We start from the raw sequence: 13,214 nt of genomic DNA, 5'->3' as shown, positions 1-13,214 counted from the left end.
GTTTTCAACGGGGGAACAGAAGACCACCCTGGGGATCCAGGGGGCCCAGGGCTGGAGGTTGTTGCCTGACCCAGGGGAGCGGTGGGTGCCTGGGCCAGGCCATGGGGTGGAAGAGGCAGGCTCAGGGGCCCTTGGTGGCTTAGCTATCATCTTGCCCTTCCCAGCGGGGTCTGCAGGGGACACTGAGACCCCTGGAGGACGTGTGTGGGTGTAACAGCAAAGGCTGGTCAGGCCGGGGGAACTGGAGTTGGCAGTGAGAGCCGCTTGCCCCTCAGGGGCATCCCAGGGCCTAGCCACCTGGACAGGAAGGTGTCCCCAGAGCAGGGCCTACTCCTCTTTTGGCAAGTGTGGGTTGTGGGGCCACAGCTCCCGCTCACTCTCCTGTCCGGCTCCAGTTGCCCATGTTGCCATGGCAGCTGAGCCACCATGTAGCATCCTGCCTGGAGCAGCCCAGATACCACACTGGGACGGAGAGGGATCCTCTGTGTTGAGTGAGGAATGGGCCCCGGGCATCCCCTGAAGCCAGCTCAGTACTTGTCATTCTGGTCTGGGTGGCCAGAATCTGTGGGAAGGGATAGGGCTTGGACTGAGCAAGTCTGCAGCCCTGTGAGGGGCTGGAGCCCATGACCCCAGCAGTGGGCACCTCTGAGCAACGGGGGACACCTCAGTCATTGCTCAGGGTGGCATCTGATTTGATCATTGGGGACAGTATGGCAACACCAGCGAATGAGCAAGTGGCCCGACCGGAGGTTGTGGCTGTGCTCTCTGCCCGCAGGCCACCCACCATGTCCACCTTGCTGGAGATCAAGAGCAGCGTGCTCAGGCAGGTGCAGGTGTGCCCGTCCTTCCGCCGGAGGACTGAGGAGGAGCCGGCGAGCAGCAGCACCGAAGTGCAGGAGCCCGCGGCTGGGGCCTGGTGGGTACCCCACAGCCTGCTCCGCATGGTCATGGTCACCTGCACCGGGCCCCCCTTCCTTCGCTGACCTCACACACCAGCTGCCCAGCATGGCCCCTGGGGGAAGCCCAGGAGGCTCTGAACCCAAGGCCATGGGAGGCATCATACCTCACCCCCAGATATGCAGAGACCCTTGAGTCGTGTGGGCCGGCACGTGCCGTGAGCTGTAGCTTCGGGGAGGGTCTGCTGACCCCGAGTCTGGGCTTTCTTGGCAGGAAACCCGGAGATGGTGTGGAGTTCTTTGCCCAGATGCGCCTCATCCTGAAGAAGGGGGAAAGCAGACAGGGCCTGCCGTGCCCCGAGGTGCGGATAGCACGGGCACTGCTGCCTGGCATGGGGTGCTGGGCCAGGCCTCCCCACCTGCCCCTCCGCCCTCCACTCCCTCCCTCCCTGGAGCACTCTGCGCCCCACTGGCCCCGGGAGCCACAGAGGCCCTCACCCGGTGCCCTTCACAGGTCCTCCTGCGCAGTAGCTCCCCAGCCCCCACAGAGCCCGTGGACCCCAGCCGTGGCCTTAGAGCCCTGACCCAAGAGGAGGTAAGGGGGAAGGGGGCCTGGCCCCAGGAGGGGCTGTAAGTACCTCTGTGTGCCAGACTTAGGGTCTGGGGTGGGTGGGCCAGGCCTCCCCATGGAAGCGAACAGAGATCAAGGGTGAGGAGGGACCCCCAATGGAGGGCCTGCTAGGTGCAAAGGCACAGAGGCAGGGATTGGGCTCTGCCAGTGGGAGGAGCTGCTGGGGGCTGGGCACACAGGGTGGACTCGAGGAGCCTGAGACCCCCTGTGTCCAGAGCCCGGGGCTGAGGAGAGACAGGGACAGGGTGGCCGGGACTCAGCATGTGCTCCCCTCCCCACCTGCAGGTGGAGATGCTCTATGAGGAAGCCTTGTACACAGTCCTTTACCGCGCAGGGACCATGGGCCCCGACCAGGTGGATGACCAGGGGGCCCTACTGAGCTACCTGCAGCAGGTGAGCCCCATTGGCCCCACCCACCCTCCTGGCCTGGCCCCTCCCCATCTCTGGGGAGGACTGAGACACTTTCCCCCACGTGCTTATGTCACTATCACCTGAAGAACACACACAGATTTGCCCCATGTACACAAGACACACACACACACATGCACAGGCAGACACAAACGGGCTGATAGGCATGCCCAGAAAGATGGAGTGATGGACGGACACACAGACACATTCAAACAGAAGAACACAAAAACAGACAGATGAACACAGAGACAAATATAAACAACACAGGAAAGGACAGGTAGACAGATATAGGACATACAAAGAAAGATGGACAGACAGACACACAGAAAAAAAGTAGAAAGGACAAACCAACAGATGGACAGACACCTTTATTCCTCACTTGTGTGTGCTCCCCCAACCCCGTGAGGCCCCCAGGACAATAGCCAGCCCTGCTTCAGCGGTACCTGGGCCCTCACACCTGCCTGCCCTGTGCAGGTGTTCGGCACCAGCCCCGAGCAACATGCTGAGGCCATGGAGCGTGTGAAGAAGGCCAAGGTGAGGCTGCTGCCCACCTGGGCAGACGCTGACCAGCGCAGTGCTCGTGTGCAGGGGCTCAGGGTGGAGGGGGCACAGGGCTGGGTACACGCTGAGCCCCGAGAGGCCCTCACACCCCCACCCACCCACAGGCTCCCACATATGCCCTGAAAGTCTCCGTCATGCGTGCCAAGAACTTGCTGGCCAAAGACCCCAACGGTGAGTGGGGTTGGCTAGCTCAGCCGGGACGTTGGCTAGCTCAGGTCTGGGGGTCACGGGAGGGCCTGGGGTCAGGGGTCGGGGGCTGAGACACCTGCCATGTCCCAGGTTTCAGTGACCCGTACTGCATGTTGGGCATCCTGCCGGCCTCAGGCACCCTGAGGGAGCCGGGCCCACACAAGGAGCAGCGCTTCAGCTTCCGCAAGGGCAGCAAGCGTGGTGGCCCACTGCCGGCCAAGTGCATCCAGGTCACTGAGGTCAAGAGCAGCACCCTGAACCCTGTGTGGAAGGAGCACTTCCTCTTGTAAGGCCCCTTGTCCAGCTGGATGGCAGGGTGGTTGGGCAGGGTCTGCTGCGGTGCCAGGCTGGTCCTGGGGTTGTATGTGGCAGCTGTGCCTGTATGCGGTCTCAGTGCCTGCCCCAGGGAACTGAGGGACTGGTCCTATGCCCATTTTTCAGAGGAGGAGACTGAGGCTCAGAAATGGTCCCTGCCCCAGCTCCGGGCAGAGGATCACCTGGACCCTAAAGGGTATCTCTCTGTTCTCCTTATAGTGAGATTGAGGATGTCAGCACCGACCAGCTGCACCTGGACATCTGGTATAGGCCCCTGTGCCCTGCAGGGCAGGGGATGTGGGCGCCTCTGGTCTGGGGAGAGCGGGAGGGGGCAGTCAGGGCCAGGCTGGGCTCCAGACCAGCCAGGTACCCCCACCTCGCCCCACCCTTAGGGATCATGATGATGATGTGTCCCTGGTGGAAGCATGCAGGAAGCTGAATGAAGTCATTGGCCTAAAAGGCATGAGCAGGTATGGCAGGTGGGACCCTTGTGCTCCTGACACTCACAGCTCGGCCACGGGGGCCAGCAGGTGGTGGCTCCTCAGGGACCTCAGGTGTGATGCCCACCCTACCGCCCCCAGGTATTTCAAACAGATTGTCAAGTCTGCCCGCACAAATGGGACAGCAGGGCCCACGGAGGACCACACCGATGACTTCCTGGGGTGCCTCAACATACCCATCAGGGTGAGTGGCTGTCGGGGCGTCACTCATGGAACACCTGCTCATGGGTGCCCCGCCTTCCTGCGATACCACTGCTGGCTATGTCCTGTGATTCCCCCAACAGTCTCCCATCTTTCTGGGGCTGGGGGGGGCACCATGCTGGGAGGAGTGGGGGAGGGACAGCCTCCAGGGGTCCAGGCGCCCCTAAGCGCTCCCTGTGCTGGTTACCCGTGTTCAGTGGGAAGCGGAGGCCTGTTTTCTCCCCACGGTCCTGCAGACAGTCTGTGCGGGAGGAAGAGGGAGGCAGAATCGCCAATCTGAACCCCCTTTCCCCAGGAGGTGCCCGTGGCTGGTGAGGACCGCTGGTTCAAACTGGAACCGCGCTCCAGCGCCTCCCGCGTGCAGGGGGACTGCCAGCTGGTCCTCAAGCTGATCACCACACAGGTGGGAAGCCAAGGGGGACCCCCGGCCTGCGGCCCTGCGCCCCAGCCCATGGGCTTGGGCAGGGCTGGTGACCGGCGGGCCCTGCGTTCCAGAGGGACACGAGCATGAGCCAGCGCGGGCGCTCGGGCTTCCTGTCCTACCTGCTGCTGCTCAGCCGTCTGCTGCAGTTCGAGCACCAAGCCGAGGAGGTAGCGCCGCCCTCGGGCCCCCGGGGCAGCCAAGCGCGGCGTGGGGAGGGTGAGAGGGGGAGGCCGGGGACCTGGGGGACGAGAGGGGATGGGGGTCTCCCGCCTCCACCCACACCCGGCCCGTCCCCCAGCCCAACTCGAGCAGCTGGCGCGGTGAGCTCAGCGGGCCTGCGGGCACCGTGCTCTGCCTGCACGGCGCCCAGAGCAACCTGTCGGCGCTGCAGCTGGCTGTGCTGTGAGTGGGCGAGGCCGCGACGCAAGAGGGCAGGGCCCCGACGGGGCGGAAGGGCGGTGGGAGGGGCGGAGCCTCAGCGAGCGAAACTGCAAGTACATGGGCGGGGCCGTGTCCCGAGGGGCGGGACACTGGAGGGGCGGGTCTCGGAAAGGGGCTGTGCTGTGAGTTGGAGGGGCGCCGGTTTCCTCCTGGTCCCGGCCCCAAGGCCGCTGCCCTGAGCCTGGGCTGGGGCCCCGCAGGCACTGGCAGGTCAGCAGCCGCCACCATCAGACGCGCACCCTGGACTACGGCTACCTTCTGGGGCTGCTGGAAGATATGCAGGCACACTGGGAAGAGGCGGCCTCGCTGCCCCAGGAGCAGGTGGGCTCGGCTGAAAATGCTGTTTCTGGGGGGTGTGCTGTGGAGCTGCTCGGGCTGGGGCAGGCAGGGACGGCCAGAGTCCTGCCCTGGTGGGATGCACAGCCTGCGGGTGCGGTAGGTGGTTAAAAACAAACGGACAAACTGCGGGACCTAGGAGAGGGCACGTGCTGTGCGGTCCCAGGATCGGGTGTGCGATACCTTGATGGAGTCCCGAGCAACAGAGGGAGTGGGCCAGCTCGCAGGAGGCACAGCTGGTGGTGCAGAGGCCCTGAGGGCGTCTGTGCCTCCAGGGGGAGCTGCGGAGGCAGGGGCTGGAGAGGTCATCACTGCAAGGCCAGTGGGGTTGGAGGTGGTGGTAGGGAGGGTGCTCCTCAGGGCAGAGCCTTGTAGACTGGCTGGTTCTGCCGTGGAGCGGGCACTCAGGAGTCAGTTCTTAAGGGCCCTGTCCCCCAGGAGGAGGGACTGGCAGACAGCTTCTCCGCCTTCTCTGAGTTTGGGCTTCGGTTGCTGCGCCAGCTCCGAGACTACTTCCCTGCCACCAACAGCACAGCCGTCTACCGCCTGGAGCTGCTGTTGAAGTGGGTGCAGCCGCTGGCACGAGGGGTGGGGGTGGGGTAGGGGTAGGGGACTGGGTGGGGCACCCCCAGTCAGTGGGTGACCGGTCGCCCAGGTGTCTTGGCAAGCTGCAGCTCTTCCAGCCTTCCTTTGAGATCTGCCCCTTCGAGACGGAGCTAAACATGGACATTGCTGCTGCCCTGAAGGTGTGTCTGGTAGCTTGGTCTGGGCTAACTGCTCCGGCCCTGCCCGTGCCCCTGCCCCCGCCTGGACCTGCTGTACCACACACACTTTATTGTCCTTCTTCCCTCCCACCCACCACGCTGCTTTGGCGGCTTCCCTTGCAGAGAGGGAACCGTGAATGGTTCGACAAGCTCCTGAACTCCCAGAGTCCTCGTGAGCAGGTGTGACTCAGGGGGGGCATGGGTCAGGGGGAGCAGGTGTGGCTCAGGGGAGGGGGGGCAGCATGTGGGTGCAGGCCAGAAGGTCAGTGTGCTGGGCTTCCTTGCAGCCGGGGCCACAGCGCCTTGCAGGGCTGGTCAAGCTGGCTGACACTGTCTACGAGGATCTGCAGTCCTGCTATGGCATCTATGCCAGCCTCTTCCACAGGTGGGGCCAGCGCTCTCCCTGCTGCCCCTGCATCCAGCCCCTCAAGTTCTGCCGCTGGACTGGGGAGCAGGGAGAGCAGATGTCTGAGGTGTGTCCTTTGCAGCATCATCAAGATCGACTTCTTCACCCTCACCTTTCGGCAGCTGGAGCGTCTGGTGAGGAGGTCGCCTGGGGAGAGCCCCCTGGCTGGGAAGGGACCTGGGTTTCCTGTTGTTGGCAGTCTGACTCCACCCTCCTGGGCAGGTGGCTGAAGAGGTGTGGGTGCTGACGGAGGAGCTGAGCCCGAAGATGACCCTCGAGGTGGCCTCAGGGCTTTTTGAGCTCTACCTGACCCTGGCAGACATCCAGTGCTTCTGGAGCAGCATCCCGGGCCGGTGGGTGTCCTGCCCCCCACCTGTCCTCCAGTCTGCTCTAGGAGGACTCTGTGCAAGAGACTCTCCTCGGGGCCTCCTTAGGCTAGGAACCTGGGACATGTTGGCTCAAGGTGTCTGAGTTGGGGTGAGCTCTGACTGCTGGCCTCCCGCTGCAGGGACAGCCGCTCCCTTGCCCTGGCTGGCATCCATGCCCCATTCCTGCCTGCTGTGAAGCTTTGGCTGCAGGTGCTGCGGGACCAAGCCAGGTGGAGGCTTCAGGGAGCCGTGGATGTGGACACGGTGAGTGAGCACCTAGACCTGAGGGTGCTGGGCTCATCCAGGGCAACCTCACAACCAAGGCTTCCCCCTGCTTCCTAGCTGGAGCCCATGGATTCCTCCTCCAAGCACAGCAGCTCCGCAGCCACTGCAAGCCTCTGCTTCAGCCACATCCAGGAGCTGTGGGCCCGCCTGGCATGGCCAGACCCTGCCCAGGCCCAGGGGCTGGGCACCCAGCTCAGCCAGGTGGGGACTCCCGAGAGGAGATCGGGGTCTAGAGGGGCAACAGGGCCAGGGGACATGTCCCACAACTCCTGAGCCCCCATCTTCCACCCCAGGACCTGTGTGAAGCCGCCCTCTTCTACACAGAGCTGCTGCGGAAGAAGGTGGACACTCAGCCTGGGGCAGCAGGCGAGGCAGTGAGCGAGCCAGTGAGCTGACGGGCGGGGAGGGGCCAGTTGCAGGGAGGAGGAGGCACGGTGGGGCCACCACCTGACTGCCAACCCACACATGTCCGGCACACCTCCCCAGCTCTGCGTGGTCCTCAACGACGTGGAGCTCCTGCGCAAGGCTGCTGGCCAGGCGCTACGTGGCCTGGCGTGGCCGGAGGGGGCTCCAGGGCTCGAGGGTGTGCTCCCGCGCCCCCTGCTTAGCTGCATGCAGGCCCTGGATGAGGACCTGCAGCGGGAGGCCCGAACCGTGACAGCACACCTGACCTCCAAGGTGGGCAGGGATGGTGGGGCGGGACCTGGCTGCCCCCTCCCTGCACCCCAACTTGGTGCTGAACGCCATCCTCCCACAGATGGTGGGTGACATCAGGAAGTACGTGCAGCACATCAGCCTCTCGCCTGACTCCATCCAGAACGAGGAGGTGAGTGCCTAGCCAGGTGAGGGCTTGGGCATGGTGGGGAATGCGTGTGTGGGGTGGGGGTCCAGGCTCAGTCCCAGCCTGAGGACCCTGCCTGCAGGCCATGGCCCCGCTCCTGAAGTACCTGGACGAGAAGCTGGCTCTGCTGAACGCCTCGCTGGTGAAGGAGAACCTGAGCAGGTATGGTCCCGGGCAGGTGGAGCAGGGCTGGCCCAGTGTCCAGTCACAGATGCCGAGTGTCCCTACAGGGTGCTGGAGGCCCTCTGGGAGCTGCTGCTACAGGCTATTCTGCAGGCTCTGGGCGCAAACCGTGACGTGTCTGCTGACTTCTATGGGCGCTTCCACTTCACGCTGGAGGTAGGGCCATGTGGAAGAGCCCTTCCTGCTGCAGCTCCCAGTTCCTGGCTCCCCCCAACCCCAGGCCCAGGGCAACAAGGCTGCTGACCCTTCCCAGCTGCCCTGCTGCACCGTGCTGGGATGCCAGGCCCTCCCTGGACACCCCTCCTCTGGGAACCCACCAGGGCAGCATCTCCTTCCCCCAGCCCACCTGTGTCAGAAGCACCTGGGCCACCTGTTAAGACAGCTATTTGGCCTCAGGCACCGACATTTTCCCAAGCTTCCTGGGGGCTTCTGATGCGCCCCAGGTGTGAGTGGCTCTGCCCTGGGCTCCCGAGAGCCCGAGCTGGGTGCTGCTCAAGTCTCCATTTGTCTCCACTCTCGGTCCCCAGCACCCACCTCGCCCCTGATATCTCTCCCTTCTTGCCCCGCCGCAGGCCCTGGTCAATTTTTTCCACGCTGAGGGCCAGGGTTTGCCCCTGGAGAGCCTGAGGGATGGAAGCTACAAGGTGAAGTTTGGCCCTGGGGCCTCTGACAGAGGAAGGGGGAGGGGTGGACACCAGAGACCCAAGTTTGAGTTCATCCATGCCCCACACGTGAAATGGGGCCGTGAGGAGCTGCCGGCATCACCAGGGGCCTCCTCCTTCCTGCAGAGGCTGGAGGAGGAGCTGCGCCTGCATCAGTGCTCCACCCGGGAGTGCATCGAGCAGTACTACTTGGACAAGCTCAAGCAGGTAGTGCGGCCCAAGTGTGGGCACGAGGCCCCGCCTCCGGGAGTCCCCGGGCTCCAGCTCACCGGCCCCCTGGCTTTTCCACAGAGGTCCCTGGAACACAACCGGTTTGGGCGCCTGAGCGTCCGCTGCCACTACGAGGCGGCCGAACAGCGGCTGGTGGTGGAGGTGCTGCACGCCGCCGACCTGCTCCCCCTGGACGCCAACGGTGCGGGGGAGGGGTGGGGCGGGGCGAGGCGGGGCTGGCGGGGACGGCGGCGTGGTCCGCTCACAGCCGTGTCCCTAGGCCTGAGCGACCCCTTTGTGATCGTGGAGCTGGGCCCGCCGCACCTTTTCCCTCTGGTCCGCAGTCAGAGGACCCAGGTCAAGAGCCGGACGCTGCACCCCGTGTACGACGAGCTCTTCTACTTGTGAGTGTCCCTCCCTGCCCTGCCTGTCCGGAGCCGGGAGCAGGGTTCCAGGTGACCACCGCCCGCCTCCCCCCGCCCCCAGCTCCGTGCCCGCAGAGGCCTGCCGCCGCCGGGGCGCCTGCGTGCTGTTCACCGTCATGGACCACGACTGGCTGTCCACCAACGACTTCGCAGGGGAGGCAGCCCTGGGCCTGGGCAGCATTGGTGGCGTCGCGAGGCCCCAGGTGGGAGGGAGCGCGAGGGCCGGGCAGCCGGTCACCCTGCACCTGCGCCGGCCCAGAGCCCAGGGTGAGTGAGGGGCGGGGCAGGGGCAAGGCTAAGGGCGGGGCCAGCCGGGGCTGACACTGGCCCCGTCCCGTCCCGTCCCCCCACCACCCGCCCGCAGTGAGATCAGCGCTTAGGATGCTGGAGGGCCGCAACAACAAGGAGGCGCAGGAGTTTGTCAAGAGACTCAAGGAGCTGGAGAAGTACATGGAGGCGGACCCCTGAGGCCCTGCGGCCGCCAGCCAGGCCCTCCCCAAGTCCCCGTGTTGTTCTCTCGCCGTGGTCAGCTTTGTGCAGCCGGGCTCGTGGTGCCCCTTCCCCTGCTTCGTGGTGTGTATGCTGTGGCTGGACTCCCTGGGCTCCCTTTTGCCCTGGTCATGTCTCTCTGGTGTGTGCTGTGAACCTTCTGTGCCCAGTAAGCCCCACCCCACTGGATCAGGACGGCCGACTGGGCAAGGTCTGGCCAGCAGCTACCCGCTCCCCCCCCCCGGAACAGAGAGAGCAGGCCTGGCCGCCAGGTGAGCTTCCCACCTTCCCTCAGGTTCCACAGCCACAGGGCAGGAGGGTGCTGGTCTTAAAGCAGGGCTCTCGTGGGGCAGCCTTGCCCCCCAGGGGACATTAGGTGCTGCCTGGAGACATTTTTGGTAGTCAGTCACAACTGGGGAGTGGGTGAAGGCTGTGCTATTAGCACCAGTGGGTAGAGACTAGGCTTGACATCCTGCCATGAACCCTCCCCCCCCAACAAAGAATGGTTCACCCCTAAATGTCACCAGTGCTACAGAGGACAGCCCTGTCCTAAAGGAAGTTCTGTCCTCGTCTCTCCAGGGCTGAGGCAAGGCCTCACTAGCTGGAGATGCAGGAAGGTGCGTTTTGAGTCTGGACAATCCAGGCTTTGGAGGGCGAGGGTGAACATGTGCAGTGTCCCCACCCTTCTCCAGGGACCCTCCATCCCAGAGGGCATGTGGAAGGTGGTTTGCCTGAGAGCTGCACAGGTCTCCAGTCCCCACCCAGCTGACAGGCCCAGGGTCTCTGGCTGAGGATGTCATTCAAGGCTGGTCAGTGTAAGGGGCTCCATGCCAACTGGCCAGCTATCTGGCATTTCTTTTCACGAATGCATGGGTGCCCACACAAGACCTACCCTGCAGCCCCATCCCCACACCCCAGACCCCTCTAGGCAGGGTCTGCCTCACTAGAGGCTGAGGGTCCCCCCAAACCCCCAGGCCAAGCGCGGAGAAGCAGAGGCTCACACAGGGTACTCCTTGGCTTGCAGCTTCATTGGGAGGGCTCTGAGGCAGGACCCAGAGCAAGGCCGGGTTAGAAGCACAGGGAGAAAACCCAGACAGAGTCCAGTCCTGCTGGCAGCTGCAGGGGCTGAGGCCACCAGGCCTGTGTGTGTGTTCCCGCAAGTTCCACTGCCATCTCTAGATGTCCTCGTCACTCTGCCTCGGAAAATATACATGTCTGCAGCTTTCAGTCTCTCTGCCGTTTCTTGATTCCTTTCCAAATCTCTGTGGGGACCCTGGTCTCTGTCTCTTCAGGGCTGCTGCTGCTGCCTCCCCCGTCCTTGGAGTCAGGCCCAAGTTCCTCAGACTCCTCCTCGGTGTCACTGTCAGCCCTGTCTCTGGGCAGCCTGGGAGGGAGGGGTGCATTCACTGGCCAGTCTGAGTTAACATCCCTCCCCACTCATTCACCAAAGCCCCTAAGCTGAGGACAGATTCCTATTCCCTGTCCTCTCAAAACTGAAATCCCTCCATTAGGACCTCCACCTTCCCTTCTCCGCACTCAGAAAGGCATCCTGGTGTTGTTTAGGACACCACCCCACCCTGCAGCAGGAGTGGCTGAGGCCAGAGGCGGAGGGGAGCCCTGGGTCTGAGCTGTCATGAAACTTGGGAAGCCCGAGGACCTACCGGGGGCCAGACACAGGCCTGTTGGGGTTTGCAAACTCTCGCCCTGAATCCACATCAAAGGGATCTGAATCGAGGAATCAAAGAGGAAAGCGACCTGTAGGTGAGCCTGGAGCAGAACCAAGCATCCCACAGCTGTGGCAGGAAGGCTCCCCCCAACCCCCAGGCTTCTCAAAGAAGGTGGTAGGCCTGAGGGTGCTGGCTCCCACCCAGGGGGCTTGTGTCTGTGCCAGGCCTCACCGATTTCCTCCTCTTCCTCGGGGTGCTCCTTGGTGTGGGCCAGGAACTCCTGCTCTGCCTGCAGCACCTCCTCTGGGCCACTGCAGGCTGCATACTTGTCCAGGAGCTGGCGGTTCAGGTCTAGGAAGCCCTTGCCCCACTTGAACTTCCGTAGCAAAATGACAGCAAGGTCTGAAAAACCTGTTGGTGCAGGAAACAGGAATTCCAAGGATGTGGACAATCCCTCTCCTGTCACCCTTGCCGCTGGTTCCTTCTGTCCCAGGAACTAAAAGTCCCGCTGACACTTTCCCACGGTCCAGAGAGCCCATGCCCACTCACGAGCCTCTGCCTCAGTAGCCCATTAAGTCCCTCTCCCCACAGGGAGTCTCACAGGGCCACCCACCTGGGCCTCCATGTGGACCATAAGGTCTCTGGGGGTGAGCTTTGGTAACAAAGGACTCTCAGGGCGGTGGTGTCCTGACAATGAGGGCCAAATACGGGTGCATGTAGGCCAGCGAAGTGTTCTGCCTCCACCTCAACCCCACATGGCGAGGACTTAAGTGGGAGTTAGGACGAAACCTTGGCCACCTCCCCGTACATGGTCATGCTCCTCCTGGGACTTGCAGCAGAAAACACACTGCTGGGAGCACAGCCAGACTCCAGGCTGCCAGGCCCTGACACTCACCCAGGATGCAGAAGGTGGCAGCAAAGGCCTCCACGCAGGAGAGCCTGCAAGGCCGGCCATAGTTCACAGGGTTGGCAGCCACCAGGTGGGGCAGGATCCGCAAGTGACTCCCTCTCATCTTCCCAAACGGAGTCTCATCCAGTCTGGCCCAGGAGCAGTCGATGACAGCGACCCCGGACTGTGCCACCAACTGTCTGCCAGGAGCAGCGTAGGGCTTGGTTCTGGGGTCAACTTGGTGCTGGCCCCACTGGGGATTCAGCGGCATCATTTCCCCATCCCAATGACCCCCAGGGACTCTCATGGGCCAAGCTTTTGAGGCAGCTGGGGGGGAGGTGTTCCTCGACAAAGCTCATTTATTCACTCAACAAACGTTTATTGAAACCTGCGGCATCCTGAACTTTGCCCTAGGTAATGGGGGCAAACTAGACAGATCAGTGCAAATAGGTGAGCCCTGAAAAGAAGGATGCGCCAGAGTAGGGGACTCATTAAGAAAAGACCCAGGAGGCACCCCACCCTCCCCACCTCCACACCCTGTCCTCTCCCGCCTACCTGTCTGCGGGGGACACGTACTGGGAGCCCACGGGGCTGAGCACGAGGCCGCCGAACCTGTGGCCCAGACGTAGGCAGCGCACCAGTCCCAGGCGCGCCAGCTTGCGGCCGGTGCAGCGCCGGGGGTCGCAGTGGCCCAGCTCCCACATGGCCAGAGCGCAGGGCAGGTGCGCAGGGCCCGGGGCGCCCTCGTCCTCGGCCGCCTCTGACTCCACGGACGCTACACCGGGCACAGAAGGGGACCCGGCCTCAGCCGCGGCTCCGCGACCCGACCCTGGGCCTCCGACCCCCGCCCCCGCTCCGGATCACGCCCCACTCACCGCGTAGCGCGGCGCCCACCTCCTCCGCGAAAGCCTCCAGAGAGCGGCCCGCGGGGCGCCGAGTGCGGCCACCTTCGGCCCCCGGCCCACAGGCTGCCCTGCGGCGGCCCATGGCTAGGAGCAGGGCCCGGGAATCCCGCCCGCTCGCAACTTCTCAGGCAGCCGAGGCGCGCCTCTGCGCAGGAGCCGGACGCCACATCCGGTTCCGGCGTTCATGTGATAAGTGCGCTCACGTGACCACGCGCGGC

The 13,214-nt window shown here is 63.9% G+C and overlaps 2 protein-coding genes across 5 annotated transcripts; one reads left to right on the top strand and one right to left on the bottom strand.

The window, feature by feature from the left end:
• Nucleotides 1-748: 748 nt before the first annotated feature.
• On the top strand, nt 749-10,418 carry BAIAP3 (BAI1 associated protein 3; the record flags this gene model as incomplete). Of its 4 annotated transcripts, none has more annotated exons than XM_082671280.1 (33): nt 749-916; nt 1,171-1,258; nt 1,411-1,491; nt 1,813-1,920; nt 2,410-2,469; nt 2,601-2,667; nt 2,776-2,971; nt 3,220-3,264; nt 3,393-3,470; nt 3,582-3,684; nt 3,997-4,104; nt 4,197-4,292; nt 4,424-4,527; nt 4,767-4,887; nt 5,341-5,465; nt 5,558-5,648; nt 5,790-5,846; nt 5,954-6,051; nt 6,155-6,206; nt 6,295-6,425; nt 6,581-6,704; nt 6,783-6,926; nt 7,019-7,111; nt 7,212-7,403; nt 7,483-7,551; nt 7,649-7,728; nt 7,797-7,905; nt 8,322-8,393; nt 8,538-8,618; nt 8,703-8,823; nt 8,902-9,025; nt 9,108-9,313; nt 9,411-10,418. In XM_082671280.1, 33 exons carry the CDS (start codon nt 786-788, stop codon nt 9,512-9,514), a joined length of 3,459 nt encoding a protein of 1,152 aa, XP_082527406.1. In that variant the 3' UTR covers nt 9,515-10,418. The 4 variants fall into 4 exon arrangements, with proteins under 4 accessions (XP_082527406.1, XP_082527404.1, XP_082527403.1 ...); XM_082671278.1 differs by having other exon boundaries at nt 786-916; nt 1,897-1,920; XM_082671277.1 differs by having other exon boundaries at nt 786-916; nt 1,882-1,920.
• A 127-nt stretch (nt 10,419-10,545) lies between these two features.
• TSR3 (TSR3 ribosome maturation factor) lies at nt 10,546-13,138 on the bottom strand. Its single transcript, XM_082671282.1, has 6 exons — nt 12,967-13,138; nt 12,647-12,866; nt 12,098-12,291; nt 11,434-11,613; nt 11,197-11,260; nt 10,546-10,919 (listed from the first exon to the last, which is right to left on the bottom strand). Exons 1-6 carry the CDS (start codon nt 13,076-13,078, stop codon nt 10,760-10,762), a joined length of 930 nt encoding a protein of 309 aa, XP_082527408.1. The 5' UTR covers nt 13,079-13,138; the 3' UTR covers nt 10,546-10,759.
• Between the last annotated feature and the right edge of the window lie 76 nt (nt 13,139-13,214).

Source organism: Grampus griseus (assembly GCF_964374135.1).
Source record: "Grampus griseus genome assembly, chromosome: 14".
NCBI classification, from domain to species: domain Eukaryota; kingdom Metazoa; phylum Chordata; class Mammalia; order Artiodactyla; family Delphinidae; genus Grampus; species Grampus griseus.
This window is presented reverse-complemented; position numbering and strand designations above follow the sequence as displayed.

Coding starts and splice junctions, on each gene's coding strand:
- TSR3 (XM_082671282.1), bottom strand. CDS start 13,078: ATGGGCCGCCGCAGGGCAGCCTGTGGGCCGGGGGCCGAAGGTGGCCGC. Junction 12,292..12,646: donor TACGTGTCCCCCGCAGACAG/GTAGGCGGGAGA, acceptor TGCTCCTGGCAG/ACAGTTGGTGGCACAGTCCG. Junction 11,614..12,097: donor TGCCACCTTCTGCATCCTGG/GTGAGTGTCAGG, acceptor CTGCACCAACAG/GTTTTTCAGACCTTGCTGTC.